The 17,389-nt window shown below is 40.6% G+C and overlaps 1 protein-coding gene across 1 annotated transcript in view; it reads right to left on the reverse strand.

Annotated features, from left to right (window-relative positions):
• The window catches only part of cdc73 (cell division cycle 73, Paf1/RNA polymerase II complex component, homolog (S. cerevisiae)), a 68,279-nt gene that overhangs the window by 29,608 nt on the left and 21,282 nt on the right, over positions 1-17,389 (reverse strand). Inside the window, exons 12-15 of the mRNA XM_034183086.1 lie at positions 16,328-16,363; positions 15,888-15,975; positions 13,323-13,484; positions 11,579-11,679 (exon numbers count right to left, since the gene is read on the reverse strand). Of these exons, the coding sequence (XP_034038977.1) occupies positions 11,579-11,679; positions 13,323-13,484; positions 15,888-15,975; positions 16,328-16,363 (387 nt within the window). The remainder of the gene's footprint in view (positions 1-11,578; positions 11,680-13,322; positions 13,485-15,887; positions 15,976-16,327; positions 16,364-17,389) is intronic.

Consider the following 17,389-nt stretch of genomic DNA (forward strand, 5'->3'; position numbering starts at 1 on the left):
AATGGCCTAACACCTGCTTAGGGTTCACTAGAGGACACTTCCAATAGAAAACCATGTCTTGGGAATGAAATAAATAAAAAAAGTCGAAGGAGGAGCGATGCCCGCGGGTCTCCAATAAATAGACGAGCGCGGTTGTCATATTCAGTCTCTCTAGAGGACTCAGTTTGTCTAAGCTTTGTGTCAAAGGCTTAAATAAACTTAAAAACTCTGTGCATTTTATCTTGCTTAAGGCTGAATTATTCTAAAGTGTTGTGTCATTTTCTAGCATATCACTTGCAATTAGTTTGTGTTACCTAAAAGGCGACATCCTGAGAAGACTAAAGACGAGCCGCGACAATGTCAAAGGAATAAATAACACAGTTAAACGTAAAGAATACTAATGTGGATTAAGAAGGAGAAGGGGAACATAGCCCTTTTACAAGAAACTCACCTTATTGATGATGAGCAGAAAAAGCTTGAGTGGGTTGGACAAGTGTACTATTCATTGTTTTCATCTAGTAAAAGAGGTGTGGCAATATTAATTAATAAAAATACTCCATTTACTTTAGAAAAATGTATCACAGACGATCAGGGTACAGTAGTGTTCAGATTAATAGTAGCGTATGTGACTAAAAAGATTAATCCAGGTTTTGAGTATATTTCTTACCGTTACATGGGAAACAAGGTACCAGTAGAGTCAGTAGATTCTCACAAATCCAACAAGACCAAGCATTCATGATATGCACACTCTTAAGGCTATGAAATTCGGCTATTAGTAAAAAAAAAAAGTAGAAAAGGGGGTGTTCACAATAATAGTAGCATCTGCTGTTGACGCTACAAACTCAAAACTTATGTTCAAACTGTTTTTTAGCAATCCTGTGAATCACTAAACTAGTATTTAGTTGTATAACCACAGTGTTTCATGATTTCTTCACATCTGCGAGGCATTAATTTTGTTGGTTTGGAACCAAGATTTTGCTCAGTTACTAGTGTGCTTGGGGGCATTGTCTTGTTGAAACACCCATTTCAAGGGCATGTCCTCTTCAGCATAAGGCAACATGACCTCTTCAAGTATTCTGACATATCCAAACTGATCCATGATACCTGGTATGCGATATATAGGTCCAACACCATAGTAGGAGAAACATGCCCATATCATGATGCTTGCACCACCATGCTTCACTGTCTTCACTTTGAACTGTGGCTTGAATTCAGAGTTTGGGGGTCGTCTCACAAACTGTCTGCAGCCCTTGGACCCCAAAAAGAACAATTTTACTCTCATCAGTCCACAAAATATTCCTCCATTTCTCTTTAGGCCAGTTGATGTGTTCTTTGGCAAATTGTAACCTCTTCTGCACAGGGGCGGTCCTGGAGGCGGGCCGACCGGGCGGCACGACCGTGCAGGAAAAAAAAAAAAAAAAAAAACGGGGTGGGGGTGGGGTGGGTCCATGGTTACATTACGGCAGAGCGGCGCCCCCATCTTCCCCCTTCCCCCCGTCCCATGGTGGGAGGCGCGCATCTGGCGCCTGTACAATCCACTGTCCTCAGATCACATCATCATCTGTCAACACGCTCTGCTCTATTATTGTATAATATTTCAAATAAAGGTTTCGAAATTCTCTACATTCCCATTAGGTTTGATTCTGTGTTGTGTATGATGAACCGAAGGAATTCCCAAGATTATGGTGGTCGTGGTGGTCAATTGGTCAAGTTGAAATGGTTCAGCGACAGTCTCACCTCTCGCGTTGGGTGAGCAACGCTGCAGGGGGGAATCATTCAATGTTTGGACGAGGAGGTGGTCGAAACTAAGTAAGACAGAATCACGGATAGGAAACGATCAAAGCCATCAGGTGCCCAATTTCGAAAGAAAAAGAAAGAAGAAGAGGAGAAACGAGCAAAGGAAAAAGGTATGTATCGATTTATGTATTCCCGCAGTTTCACAGTGCTTTAAACAGTGTGGACGCTGAGCGTCCACAGAGTTCAATAGCGAAGCAAAGATTGCAGCGAAACGAGACGAGTCATTGGATAAATGCTGGGCTTTGTCCCGCCCATCGGATGCTCAGCGTCTTTGGGGGTCTATGGGGCAGTGGGCTGGCCCGGACAGTCAACTTCTGCATGATGATTGGATGATCTGTCTGAGGCTGAATCCCTTTTTGATTGACAGAGAAATGAGCGAATCAGCGATCTTTTGGTGTAAACATCTGTGGGAACATTTAATTTTGATTGTGTTCCGAGTTGAACCGGAGACTTTCCTAATCCACTTAGCGGTATTTTCTTTGTTAAAAACGACTAGCGACAAATCGAGCTTCTATTTCTGGTGGGTTTTTTTGTAGCTGCTTGTGTTTGGAGACTGATTTCTATCACTCTTTCTGACTTCTATCGCAGTTTCTGTCCCTACCGAGCAGCGGGTGCTGCTGAGCCCCTCCATCGTCACAAAGCACTCACAGGCGGACACACTTCACACTAGCCTCGCGCCAGTTCCAGCTAGTGAGCTAGCTAGGTAGTAAGCTGCACATAATGGCAGACAATCTGAATGTTGTGGAACAGATTTTGGCGAAGCCATTTGATAGTCTTCCTTACGAAGAAGCCATGGCTGCTCTCATGGCTTCAGCTCTCAACAGTTTGCAGGCCAAAGTTAAAGCAATAGCCCTAGTGCAATGTTTGTGCATTGCTATGCACGCAGACTGAATCTGGTTCTGTCTCAGGGGGCTAAATGCTTATCTGAGTGCAGAATATTTTTTGCATCACTCTCTGGGTTTGCCACATTTTTCTTAAAATCCACAAAGAGGATGTCTTTTGAGTCTGCAGGCTGCTCAAGGTTGCCCAGAAATGCTCCTACTCGATGGAATTTCACATCACGGCTAGTGAGCACTGTGGCAAACAATTATGATGCCCTCCTGCAAACTTTTGTATATAGACTGTTTTCCTCTTACTTCTTTTGCACTTCTTATTTATGACAAATTGTCGTTTGCCATTTTTGCCTTTAAAGAGTGTTAACTTCTTCACTTGTTGCTTCCTGTTACTTATGATACACAATAGTGTTTGTTATTTCTTCTTATGTGTACAGTAATGGGTATAGAATTTACCTCTGTCGTTAGTTCATTTATTTATGATACATGATTGCGCTTTACCATTTTTGCCACTTTAATGTATAGGGTTTTTTGTACATTTTTTGTCACTTCATGGTATTCTGTAATATACAGATTGTTTAACTTCTTTTGTTATTTATATGGTGTGACTTTAATGGAGGTTTAGGTCTTGTTCATTATGGTGAATGGTACTCTATGATAATGCAAAGTGCACTGTGTTGGTAAAACTAAATAACGTGCAATATTTTGACCATCGGGTGGTGCTGTAGTGCAGTTGTGCTTTCTTAAATACCTGTACTGTACATAGTTGTAATGTGAAGTCACCGAGTCATTTGTTTTTTATGTTCAAAAACTTTATTGAAGTAATTATTGTTTATCTTTATGTTTATTATTGCAGTAGTCATTAAAACTGGAAATTTGTTCTTGAAAACAGCTGTTGTGAGTTAATTTGTGGGATTGTGGGTGTTCTGGACGAAGTTAGTGTTTTCATGGGTGGTGGGGAAGAGGTGGTGGCCACGTTAGTGTGCATGGGGGAGCCGCCCGGGGAGTAAATCACTCTAGGACCGCCACTGCTTCTGCACGTCTTATTTAAGAGAGGGACATTGCGGGGGATTCTTGCAAATAAATTAGCTTCACACAGGCGTCTAACTGTTGCAGCAATTACAGGTAACTTCAGACTGTCTTTGATCATCCTGGAGCTGATCAATGGGTGAGCCTTTGCCATTCTGGTTATTCTTCTATCCATTTTGATGGTTGTTTTCCATTTTCTTCCACGTCTCTGTTTTTTTTTGTCCATTTTAAAGCATTGGAGATCATTGTAAATGAACAGTCTATAAATTTTTGCACCTGTGTATAACCCTGCGTTTTCCCCTCTCCAATCAACTTTTTAATCAAACTATGCTGTTCTTCTGAACAATGTCTTGAACGTCCCATTTTCCTGTCTTTCAAAGAGAAAAGCATGTTCAACAGGTGCTGGCTTCATCCTTAAATAGGGGACACCTGATTCACAGCTGTTTGTTCCACAAAATTGACAAACTCACTGACTGAATGCCACACTACTATTATTGTGAACACCCCCTTTTCTATGTTTTTTTACTAATAGCCCAATTTCATAGCCTTAAGAGTGTGCATATCATGAATGCTTGGTCTTGTTGGATTTGTGAGAATCTACTGGTACCTTGTTTCCCATGTAACAATAAGAAATTTACTCAAAACCTGGATTAATGTTTTTAGTCACATAGGACTACTATTATTCTGAACACTACTGTAGATATGTTCTTATTAGAGGCTATTTGTATGGGGAAAGTATTCTTATTGGTTGTATTATGCTCCGAATGTTTATTTAAAAGACTTTTACTCTACACTTTTTGCTGAAGTCTCTTCTAACATGACCAAATTTAGTATTCTGGCAGGTGATTTTAGTTGTACTATGGATCCTGAGATGGACCAACAACCTGCAGCTAAAAACTTAGCTTCTGAGAGAGGCAACTAAGAAATTATATTCTGATCTACAATTGTTTGATATATGGAGAGTTATCCATCCGCTTGAGAAAGATTACACATTTTATTCAAATCCGCATCGTTTTTCACAAATTGATTACTTTTTTGCTTCTAGATCTGTGCTGGATAGGGTACAAACATGTTGCACTGGCACACGGGTACTGTCTGACCATGCAGATGTACATATGCAGGTGATGCCACAACAATTTGCACCCAATTGGCGATTTAATCCATCACTTTTAAACAGCCCTTTGTCACTTTTATCAAAGATCAAACTGAGCTTTATATGTTAACTAATGATAATGAAAATACAAATCCATCTATTCTTTGGGAGGCACTAAAAGCCTTTTTAAGGGGGTCTATAATATCGTATAGTACAGCTAGGAAAAGGGAGGCAAGTAAACAACAATTAGAGCTGGAATGTGGGTTACATAATTTGGAAATGCAACTTAAGAGTGGCTATACACCAGCTTTGCATCGAAAGGTGGAAACCACCCAATCAGCTCTAAATCAATTGCTAACCAAGAAAGCGGAGGCTAGCCTTTTCCATGCTGGACATAGACTGTTTGGAATGGGAGACAAACCAGGCCGACTGCTGGCACAGCTAGCAACTGTTTGAAATGGGAGACAAACCAGGGCGACTGCTGGCATGGCTAGCAGCTGGTCGACAAGATACTCACGCTATATCCTCACTAAAACATGACGAGGGCCAAAACCATTACGAAAGCAGAGAGCTGGTAAATACGAGGTCTATTAGAAAAGTATCCGACTTCTTTTTTTCAAAAACCATATGGATTTGAATCACGTGTGATTACATCAGACATGCTTGAACCCTCGTGGGCATGCGAGAGTTTTTTCACGCCTGTCGGTTACGTCATTCGCCTGTGGGCAGTCTTTGAGTGAGGAGTGGCCCACCCTCTCGTCGCTTTTTTCATTGTTTAGGAATGGCTCAAAGACTGCTGCTTTGTTTGATCAAAATTTTTTCAAAACTGTAAGGCACAACTGAGTGGACACCAGTCGATAAATTCAGCTGGTTTTCGGTAAAAATTTTAACAGCTGATGAGAGATCTTGGTCTGGTAGTGTCGCTTTAAGGACGGCCCACGGCACCTGATGGCGATCTGCGCTTTGAGGCGGCAGCGTCTCGCCCTTTCAAGTTGAAAACTTCCACATTTCAGGCTCTGTTGGCCCAGTAAGTCGTCAGAGAACAGAGAACTTTCAGAAGAAGTTGGCATGAGGAGTTTATTCGGACATTCCATTGTTAACGGACATTTTGTAATGAAAGAACGTGCGGGCAGAGTCGCATGTCGGGCCGGACCCGACCGCGGGGGGTCGCGACAGGAAAAACACCTCCGTTGTAAACCTTAATGGGCAAGTTGGAACATGCCCAAGCTGTTAAACAATTTTTCAGTTACTTGTTGAAAGCCATCAAAAGCCGCCTGAATTTTACAAATGGTTTTCAACACGGAGGTGTTTTTCCTGTCGCGGCGCACACAGATTCACCGAGTCGTCACGGAAACGACTCGGCGAATTTGCGCACACGTCTTTCATTAAAAAATGTCCTTAAACAGTGGAATGTCCGCATAAAGTCCTCATGCCGGCCTCTTCTGAATCTTCTCTGTTCTCTCACAACATCCTGGGTCAACAGAGCCTTAAATTAGGATGTTTTTAGGTCGAAACAGGCCGACGACGGCGCCTGGAAGCGCTGCATGACATCCCGCTCCGTGGGAAGTCCTTACAGCGACAGAAACACCCCATAATCTCTCATCAGCCGTTAAACTTTTCACCGAAAACCAGCTGAATTTCTCGAATAGTGTCCACTCGGATATTCCTCACAGGTCCAGATAAAAGTTTGATAAAGCAACGGGCGCTGTCTCGAGCAGCGTGTGAAACAAAGGAATTCAGCCGAGAGGGCGGGACCACATCTCACTCAAGGCCTGCCCACAGGGAAATGACGTCACCGACACGCGTGAAAAAACTCACGCATGCGCACGAGGGTTCAAGCATGATTGGTGTAATCGCATGTCATTCAAATCCATATAGTTTTTTTTTGTTTTTTTTTTTTTTATAAAACTGCCGGTTAGTTTTACAAGATACCTCGTATAATCGAAAATTATCATCATAAAATTTATTATCAGAGGATGTTTTTAATTTCCTGGAAAAATTGGACTTATCATCCTTGTCAGAGGAAGATGAGACCACCCTGGGTGCGGCAATAATGAAAGAAGAGGTGCTAACTGCAATTAAATCTCTTCAAAGTGGAAAGGTGGGTGGGCCTGATGGATATGGTCCGGAGTTTTACAAAATTTTTCAAGATCAATTAGTTAGACCACTTTTAAATATGTACCGACATTAGGCAGAAACGGGCACTCTCCCAACAACATTATATTCAGCCAACATTTCCTTAATATTAAAGAAAGGGAAACCAGCGGACCAGTGGAGCTTTTATCACCCAATTAGTTTGATAAATGTAGACAGCAAGATTTTTTCAAAAATATTAGCAAAAAGATTAGAAAATTATTTACTAACTTTAGTTAGACAAGATCAAACAGGTTTCATTAAGAACAGACTTTAATAACATGCTGAAGCTGTTGAATATTACTTAACACTGCAATTTTACTAAATCATAGGGCTTTGTCATATCACTTTATGCTGAAAAAGCATTTGACCGTGTGGAATGGACATATTTGTTTGCGGTTATGGAGAAGTATGGTATACACACACACACGAGGTCTGTGAGAAAAGAAACGGACCTTTTTATTTTTTTCTAAAACTATATGGATTTGAATCACGTGCGATTACATCAGACAAGCTTGAACCCTCGTGCGCATACGTGAGTTTTTTCATGCCTGTCGGTTGCGTCATTTGCCTGTGGGCAGGCTTTGAGTGAGCACTGGTCCACCCCTCCCCTCGGAATTCCTTTGTCTGACAACTTGCTGAGAGACTGGTGCTTTGCTTTATCAAAATTTTTTCAGAAACTGTGAGGCAGATCCGAGTGGACACCATTCGAGAAATTCAGACAGTTTTCGGTGAAAATTTTAAGGGCTGATGAGAGATTATGGAGTGTTACTGTCGCTTTAAGGACTGCCCACGGAGCCAGATGGCGCGCCGCGCCCAGAGCCGCCGTCGTCAGCCTGTTTCGAGCTGAAAACTTCCAAATTTAAGCCTCTGTTGACCCAGGACGTCGTGAGAGAACAGAGAAGTTTCAGAAGAGGTCGGGATCAGCAGTTTATCCGGACATTCCACTGTTAAAGGAGATTTTGTAATGAAAGACGTGCGGACTGATTCGCACGTCGGCACCCAGCCGCTCATCGCGCGGCGCCACAGCAAAACACCTCCGTTGGAAGCCTTACAGGACAAGTTTGAACATGCCCAGCTGTTAAACAATTTCTCGGATACTCACTCGACTGAAAGCCATCGAAAGCCGCCTAAATCTTACGAATGGTTATCAACATGGAGGCGTTTTCATGTGGCGCCGCGCGATGAGCGGCTACGTCCCGACACGCGAATCCATCCGCACGTCTTTCATTACAAAATCTCTAACAGTGGAATGTCCGGATAAACTGCTGATCCCGACCTCTTCTGAAACTTCTCTGTTCTCTCACGACGTCCTGGGTCAACAGAAGCTTAAATTTGGAAGTTTTCAGCTTGAAACAGGCTGACGACGGCGGCTCTGGGTGCGGCGCGCCGTCCGGCTCCGTGGGCAGTCCTTAAAGCGACAGTAACACTCCATAATCTCTCATCAGCCTTTAAAATTTTCACCGAAAACCGTCTGAATTTCTCAAATGGTGTCCACTTGGATCTGCCTCAGTTTCTGAAAAAAATTTTGATAAAGCAAAGCGCCAGTCTCTCAGCAAGTAGTCAGACAAAGGAATTCCGACGGGAGGGGTGGACCAGTGCTCACTCAAAGCCTGCCCACAGGCGAATGACGCAACCGACAGGCGTGAAAAAACTCACGCATGCGCACGAGGGTTCAAGCTTGGCTGACGTAATCGTACGTGATTCAAATCCATATAGTTTTTGAAAAAAATAAAAAGGTCCGTTTCTTTTCTCACAGACCTCATACACACACACACACATATATATACACATACACACACACACACACACATATATACACATACACACATATATATACATACACACACACACACACACTTAAGCAAGTGTAATGGCGAACGGTATGAGATTGGCGGAGTTTAGGCTTGGAAGATCGACACGTCAAGGCGATCCAATGTCCACACAAATTTCTGCTTTGGCAATTGAGCCACTGGCAGAAGCTATTCGAACTCGAACTGTATTTCTGGATATAAAATGGGAGGGCTCGAACATAGAATTTCACTATATGCAGATGATGTTTTGCTGTTTATGTCTAAACCTGAGAACTCAATTCCTGCTGTTTTATCTGTTATAAAAACATTTGGTTCCTTGTCAGGTTATAAGGTTAATTTTGACAAAACAAATGCCATGCCATTAGGAAATTGTAGTATAATTGATGATTTCCCATTTACTTTGTCTGACTCTGGATTCACATATCTAGGTATTTACATCTCACCAAGTATTAGGAACATTTTGAAGAAAAATACTGATTAGCTAATGGGACATATTTGCATTGTTTATGGAGTTGTCCAAAAACAGTTAAATATTGGTCTTGTGTAACTAAGGAAATCAGTGCTATACTGAAGATGAGAATTTGTAAGGATCCGGGCCAGTTTCTATTAGAGCTGCCATCTCCCATTAAATTGACGAACAAAAATGAATCAAAATTATTGAGAAAGCTTTTATTCTTAGCATGAAAATGTATTTTGTTTAACTGGATTAAGGAGAAGCCACCAACAGTAACTCAATGGTATAATGAAATTTTTAGAGCATTACCGATGGAAAGTGCAAAGTTAAGGGGTAACGATAAATATCTGGACTTATGGCGCCCTCTATTGGAATACTTGCCCGGTGATCTTAGGGATATCTTGCAGAGGGGCACAGGTATGTTGAAGTGGAGAACCTTAGGCTTTTCTAATTGAATAGGTCTGTATGTAGGTTAATTGACTACATTCCCCCCCCCCCCCCGACTTATCCATGCGTAACTCAGACTGCTCAGTGTTTTTAGTTCTGATTTGCTTTTCGGTGTTGTTTGTGTGTGTTTTGTGTGGTTCTGTCTTTAATATGTTAAAATTTCAATAAAACGTAAAAAAAAAAAAAAAAAAAAAAAAAAAAAAAAAAAAAAAAAAAAAATCAGCCAATCAGAGCGAGTGTAGCGTTGCAGCCATATAATTTGCCCCCTCCTCATCGGGAGACGCAAATATGACCACATCACCCCCATACTTCAGTCCCTCCATTGGCTCCTGGTCCAGCAGAGGATTGATTACAAGATCTGTCTGCTGACCTCCCAGTGCCTCCATGGCCGCGCCTTGGACTTCCTGACAGAGCTTCTCACTCCACAAACCACCACCCGATGCCTCCGGTCCACTGACTCAAATTGCCTCTGCCAACCTCGGACCAAGCTCCACACCATGGGGGACAGATCTTTTCAGGCAGCTGCCCCACGACTCTGGAATGCCCTGCCCCAACACCTGAGAGCATCACAGTCTGTGGCGTCTTTCAAAAAAGCAGCTTAAAACTTTTATTTAGAAAAGCTTTTAAGGTGTAATTTTAATTTGTTTCTGTTCATTTTTATGCTGTAGCACTGAGATTTTCTTGTAAATGTACAGTGCGTTATAAATAAAATTTATTATTATTATTAAGAATGTTTATAAGTCTAAATACAATATACTTGAACAAATGAATCCTAAGTTATCCAAACCAGCACAATTAAACAATAAAGTCTGCTGGCACTACTGAACACTACTTTAACAGCTCTGAGTGCTCCAAATGCTGAAGAAGAAATCAGGGCTCTCAAGTTGAGATACGCGCAGGGACTTATTTTCTGCCAAATCTTGTCTTGCAGGTCATAAGCGGTGAAATGCTGGAGAATGTCATGCATTAGCATGACAACATGTTGAGTCTCACATCAAATGTGAGAGACGTGACAGGACTGCTTTAAAGCATGTGAGACTTGAGAGCTCTGAGAAATGTGGATGGAGACAGGTTCAGATATGGCCTTGTGCCGTATTTGTTTAAAGCAGAGGTCTCAAAATGGTTCCAGAAAGGGCCGAGAGGATGCAGGTTTTCTGTGCAGCCGTCCGCTTCAGCAGGTGATTTCACTGATTAACATCACTTTGAGCAGGTGGAACCAGTTCATCAATGAAATCACCTGCTGAAGCGGACGGCTGCACAGAAAACCTGCATCCTCTCGGCCCTTTCTGGAACCATTTTGAGACATCTGGTTTAAAGCCAGTGTTGCCGGGCGAACAGTCCCCCTAAAAATCAGTCCACATGCGTCATTAACTGCGGTTCACTGATTATCACGTCGTTTCTGCTTAAAACTGCACTCCAGTCATGATCTATTTCTATCTCAGCGACAGATATCTGAAGCTTTTGTACAACAATCATTTCCACATAAATTCAGCATCATTTCATCATAAAAGATAGAGGAAGCGATCAGAGCGCCACAGCTACACGAGCTACTAGCTGATGGGTTCACTGCGCATCGGTCATTTCAAAACGTCAGCGAGTATCGCCTCATTTCTGCTTAAAGCAGCCTCGTTTCTGCTTAAAACTGACTTTAGAATGATTTAAGAGGTTTTAGCTTGTCATGTGATGGTTAATAATCACATTAATCCAATTGACTGCTTTGGGTGAAGACTGTCTCAGATGAGCTGCTGAGCTCCGAAATGACGCATGTGCAGTGAAGGCAGGCGGACTGATTTTTATGGGGGAACCGATTGGTCTGGGACACCGGCGCTTGGAACGAAAACAAGGTAATGTGGACTGGGCCTGAGACAACTCAAAAGACACCCAGAATGCTCTTGTCTGAACTTCATAATACACACTCGTTGACAGGGTGTTCTCTGGCACCACTGGAGGGAACTGTAGAACCACTGCCACAAACTTAATTATCGACAGTATCACTTACTTTTGGCGAAAATGTCTACAGGTGATCCATCAGGCAACAGCCAGGGCCAGCCCTTAAACTGCCAAGCAGGTCCCTGCACAAACACGGCCACCACACGGTCCCTGAAATCAAAGTTTATGGGAAACTGTGTGAACATCACAGATGGATTAACAGGAAAACATAAAAATTACCAAAAACTATAAATATAATGGTTTGGGGGTTGGGTTATGTTATTATCGACACACCTGTATAAGATATTTAGTACGCATAACGGTAGGGGTGGGTGATATAAACGATATACTTGGTTCAGGGTATAAATCTGTCCAACCATAGAGCTTCAGACTCCACTAACCAATCACGGTAATGCTTGTTGATGACATCACAATATCTTCCTCAATGACTGAACGACTGGAAAAGGCTGCAGTCAGTGTTTTGGTCACAGGCTCCAGCTTCACCTCAGCAGAATAAAACTTCTCCTTGTAAGAGTGTAAAATTATCAGTTATTTTAACCCTCTGGAGTCACTGACAATTTGCTCATGTAAAAGTCACATGACCAAATTAAGCAATTGTCCCATTAAATTCACCATCTCAGTCTCTGTTTCAATGTGTTTTAAAAGTATATGCTTCAAGCTTTATACAAGTTTTTAAATTATGTTAATAGGCCTACTATAACCTGATTTCCGCAATGGGTTTTTTTGTGAATTTTTATGGTCATATTTGGTTCGCGTATTTGCAGAAAGCCGCAGTAAACAGTCTCACATATCCTCAACTGAGCTGAGTTCCATCTTGGGGCAGGAGAGCAGAGGGAGAAAAAAAAAAAAAAAAAAAAAACCCACTTGCTTATCAGTGGTGGAACCCATGATATGAGCCAATCAGGAACATCAAACCATGTGGCAGTGTCTTTCTGGAGAAAACACCACCAAAAGTAGACAAATTAACACTGCCTTCTGGTGAACAGAAGCAGGAATGGCGAAGTGAGATTATTCCAATACATAAAAATACATGTCTAACAAGTTAGAGAATCGGGCACTCAAAATTAATTATATCTGTTTATGTTTATTTGTTTATTTGAATCAATTTAGTTTTGCAAAGGGACTATGTGACCGATTCAGAAACACTTCCATTATAATGTGTACACTTACGTTTATATCGTGATATATACTGTTACTGTGAAGGGATTCAATTTATATCGTGATATGAATTTTAAGTCATATCGCCCAGCCTTACATACCAGTATTCCCATCTTCCTATTTTCAGTATATTAGAGCTGGATGTGGTGAGCAGTTCTTCTGCCCGTTTGTGCAGCAGCCCTGAGCACTTTCAAACTGTTATTCTTGACTCACAGTGCAGTTGAGATGCAACAAACAAGAACAGCACACCTGTGGTGAGTTTTAATAAAATATTTACACTTTAATTTTAAATCAAAGTCTGCACACATCCTCTGGTTGTGTTAATGCAGAACCGATCGCAACGAAAAACAGAACAGCAGTTCACCCATGGTGAGAGAAAAAAAATAAATTAAACCTGACATTTTGCTCTATTAGACTGATCAATTGTTGGTGCTGTAATTTTAGAATTTTAACAAGTTCTAAAATTAGTCTAAACTGCCTTAGAAATAAAATTCTGAAATTATCCACCAAGTTCCATTTCATACATTTATCTTACAATTATATTAAGTGAGCATTTGTTACCACATTACTGACGCAACCAGTTAAAAGTTTCCCGTTGGTGCGGTAATCAAACGCCATATCAAAAAAATGCTCACCAATCCTGTGGGGCCAGTTTGAGTGGCTGGTCAATGACACGGTAAGGCACAGTAACAGCAAGCGTTGTGCCCCCAGGCTGGACCTGATCTTTGCGTCGATGAAGCAGAACCTCATTGTCACGTGGGATGCCTTGTTTCTTTTTGTCATCAGATGTGACAAACCTGGAATGTTAAAATAAAATGTTCAACTTTTCTCATTTAATTAGCCCATTAAGGATGATAAACACACATATGAGGAGGCTTGTCTCATTGCTGTGAACATTTGGAAGTTGTTTAACTTTCTATCACTAAATTCGGAGAAGAAAAAAAAACGACTTGGTGGTCATAGACAGACCTCAATAAGCAAAGCTGCAGCATCATTTTCACTGTCGTTCAGATGAGATCCAGCACATGTTTTGCAAGTGCTCACTTCTTGAAACTACTGCATGCAGGCCTATTAAACTAGAGTGTCACAGGCGTTGCAGGTTCCTCAATTAAAGCCCAAGGAAAAATGGCCATTTTCGGCCTAAAAATGGCCGCCATCTCCACACAAATATTTTTGGGAAGGGAACCATGTCAATAACCAATATTGTGCCCTTGTTAAATTAAAAGAAAAGTTATCGAACAATTTTGGAGAAAACAGGGTCCAAATACCCAAACTGGCTGTTTTTGGCATAAAACGGCAACCATTTCCAAACGAACAAATCTATGAATATGATTTTTAGACGAGGTCAATGTGAATGACCCACATTACAACCTTACTAAAAAAAAAAAAAAAAAGTTAGTTTTTGAGATATCGCAATAAACAGACGACATGCCACAAAGCCTCCCACCCCCCAAAACAAATTAGTTTTAATACCTGCTGTCACCATGGTCAAATGACAATTTATGCCACTAAAGAGTGTTGTATTGGTGTTGGAACATGAAAAATTGAATCAGACATAGCTGAAAACCTACAAGTTGACAAGATCACAAATCAAAAAAGTCACTTTTTCCTGAGGGGGAAAAAATTAATTATATAAAAAATATTTATACACACATATACATACAGACACATACTAGCACGTTGCCCATGGGGAGCCACGGGCTCTAGATTGGGTAGTGTTTCCAAATGGCAAATGTCAGCTCTCCCCAGCTTCTCTGTGATCTACGTTGCAAGCACACAGGGAGAGCTTTTTGTCTTTTCTGCATTCTGCCACAAGCAGGTGCTTCCATTTTTTTTAGACAGACAAAAGACAAACGCAAAACACTTCTCAGTTATGGTACCAGCAACATGAAACTTAACTCACTCATGGTAACGGCAACATGAGACTTAACTGACTAAATCAACTGAACTACAAAAACAGAATAATTCGTAACACTAACAGCACTGTTAAACTAACATGAAATATAATATTTAAAACCCCAAAACTCCCATGGTGCATTGCAGCACAACATCCATTGTTTACCAGTTATCTAAAATTGCTAATTTCTCCAAAAATATTAGTCCTATGAACGTTCTGTTTTTTTCAGCGTTCATCCTTGACCAAAATACATAAGCATACCAAACGGCAAATGTCAACTCTCCCCAGTTTCTGCAAGATCTAAGCCATATACATGCACACAAAGGCAACTTGGCTACTAAACACACATATACACACACACACACACATACATATATATAATGTACACATACATACACTCAACAAAAATATAAATGCAACACCTTTGGTTTTGCTCCCATTTCGTATGAGATGAACTCAAAGATCTAAAACTTTTTCCAGATACACAATATCACCATTTCCCTCAAATATTGTTCACAAACCAGTCTAAATCTGTGATAGTGAGCACTTCTTTGCTGAGATAATCCATCCCACCTCACAGGTGTGCCATATCAAGATGCTGATTAGACACCATTATTAGTGCACAGGTGTGCCTTAGACTGCCCACAATAATATTGTGTATGTGGAAAAAGTTTTAGATCTTTGAGTTCATCTCATACAAAATGGGAGCAAAACCAAAAGTGTTGCGTTTATATTTTTGTTGAGTGTATATACATACACATATACACACATATATACATATACACATATATATATGTGTGTGTGTGTGTGTGTGTGCGGAGGTGTCTTGACAGTGAAACAAATGCGGATGGCAGATTGATTGGCAGGTTGCCTGTGCTTGGCACAATACAGTGAGTGATCAGAGTCCGTATACACATTACGGAGACATCTTATAAATAAATCAATAGACCATCGTCTGGCAGGGGGGAAATAGATGTGTGCCTTGGCTCATTAACATGTCAGGTGGGGAGCACAGTGTAACCTTGAGTGACTGACATTTACGTGCAAAGAGGTTTAACCTGGAGCGGGCCACTGCTAGTGGTCTGAGTTGCTGAATTATGTCCAAACAACACCTTGTGTGTGCGTGCTACATCCTCAGTATAAACGTAATCAGAGTATGAAGGAAACTGACTTGAACGGCATTCTTTCAAGTTTAACACAGAAGAGAGAGAGTTCTGGAAATTCTGTGTCTCCAATGGTTGGCTCCATAAAACATGAGCAAATTAACAGAAGAAAGAAGCAAGTACAATACAAAAACACTTACTTGAGATCCTGCAGAAGATCTTTAGCATTAAGCATTGTGATGAGTGAGGTGGTGGCAGCTGGGATGATGATGATGGGTGTCCGGGAACCTGTTGAGTAAAAAAGTAAATAAATCAAGAACAAACAAACATGTAAACAGATTAGGCATCTTGGATATATGTGTGTGTGTGTGTGTGTGTGTGTGTTGGGGGCAGTGCTAAGTAATAGCAGTTCATAATCTGCATTTATAATCAGTGTATGATTTTAATTAAACTGAAGTTGTTACATACGATGTATATGATGTGGTTTGTATTCACAATTGTTCAAATGTAAGTAAATAATTTATCTTCATTTACATTGGATAGCATGTTTAACTTGGTTTTTGTCTTGAAAGTACTTTATAAACAACAAAGGACCAACACTGCTGCACACATATGTTCTTAGTGGATGAAGGAAATCTACCTTTCTTCTGGTTTGGTGGTGGCCTTGCTTGTGATACTGAAAAGAAAAATGCAATTATTATATACAGACATGTGCAACTTAGATCACAGAGAAACTGTGGAAGCTGACATTTGCCGTTTGGTATGTTTATGTATTTTGAGTAAAGGATAAACCCTGCCAAAATGGAATGATAGGACAAATATTTTTGGAGAAACTACAGGTATTACCTAACAACATTGAACAATGGATGTTGCTAACTACATTATGGACTCACACACTATACCAGCAGGGGGCGGTAAATCATCTATATTGTAATAGCCAACTAGCCTCTGTTGGCATGTGTGTGTATGGCTTTGATCACGCAAAAATCAGGGAGAGCTGACATTTCCTGTTTGGCATGCTTATGTATTTTGGGTCAAAGATAAATACTGCAAAAACCGAAAGTTGATAGGACAAATATTTGTAGGGAAATTAGCAATTTTGTCAAACCAATAAACAATGGATGTTTGGGGTTTTAAATGTTATTTTGGTTCATGTTAGCTGAACAGTGTTGTTAGTGTTATTGATTTATTGTGTTTTTGTAGTTCAACTGGTTTAGTCAGTTTAGTTAAGTGTTATGTTGATACCATGTGTGAAATGTGTTTTTTTTTTATGTCTTTCGCAACTGTCTGTCAAATTTAAAGCATCTGCTTGCAGCAGAATGCTGAAAAGACAAACAGCTGTGTGTGCATGCAATTTTGATCATGGACAAACTGTGGAGAGCTGACATTTGCCGTTTGGTATACATCAGTAATTTGCGACAAGGATGAACAGTGCCAAAGCCGAACGTTGAGAGGACTAATATTTTTAGGGAAGCTACATACATTAGCTAACAACACTGAACAATGGACATTGATATTTAAATTCTGGACTAGTCCATAAAAAAAAAAAAAAAAAAAATCAAATGACAACATAGAAGTAAAAATAATTATACTACTATTAATAATATAGTACTGATAGTAGTAGTAGTAACAATAATAGTGTGTATATGATAACAAGAACCTAAATTTACAAATACATTAAGACAGTAAATTAACATTTAAA

This window comes from Thalassophryne amazonica, chromosome 12, assembly GCF_902500255.1.
Source record: "Thalassophryne amazonica chromosome 12, fThaAma1.1, whole genome shotgun sequence".
NCBI lineage: Eukaryota > Metazoa > Chordata > Actinopteri > Batrachoidiformes > Batrachoididae > Thalassophryne > Thalassophryne amazonica.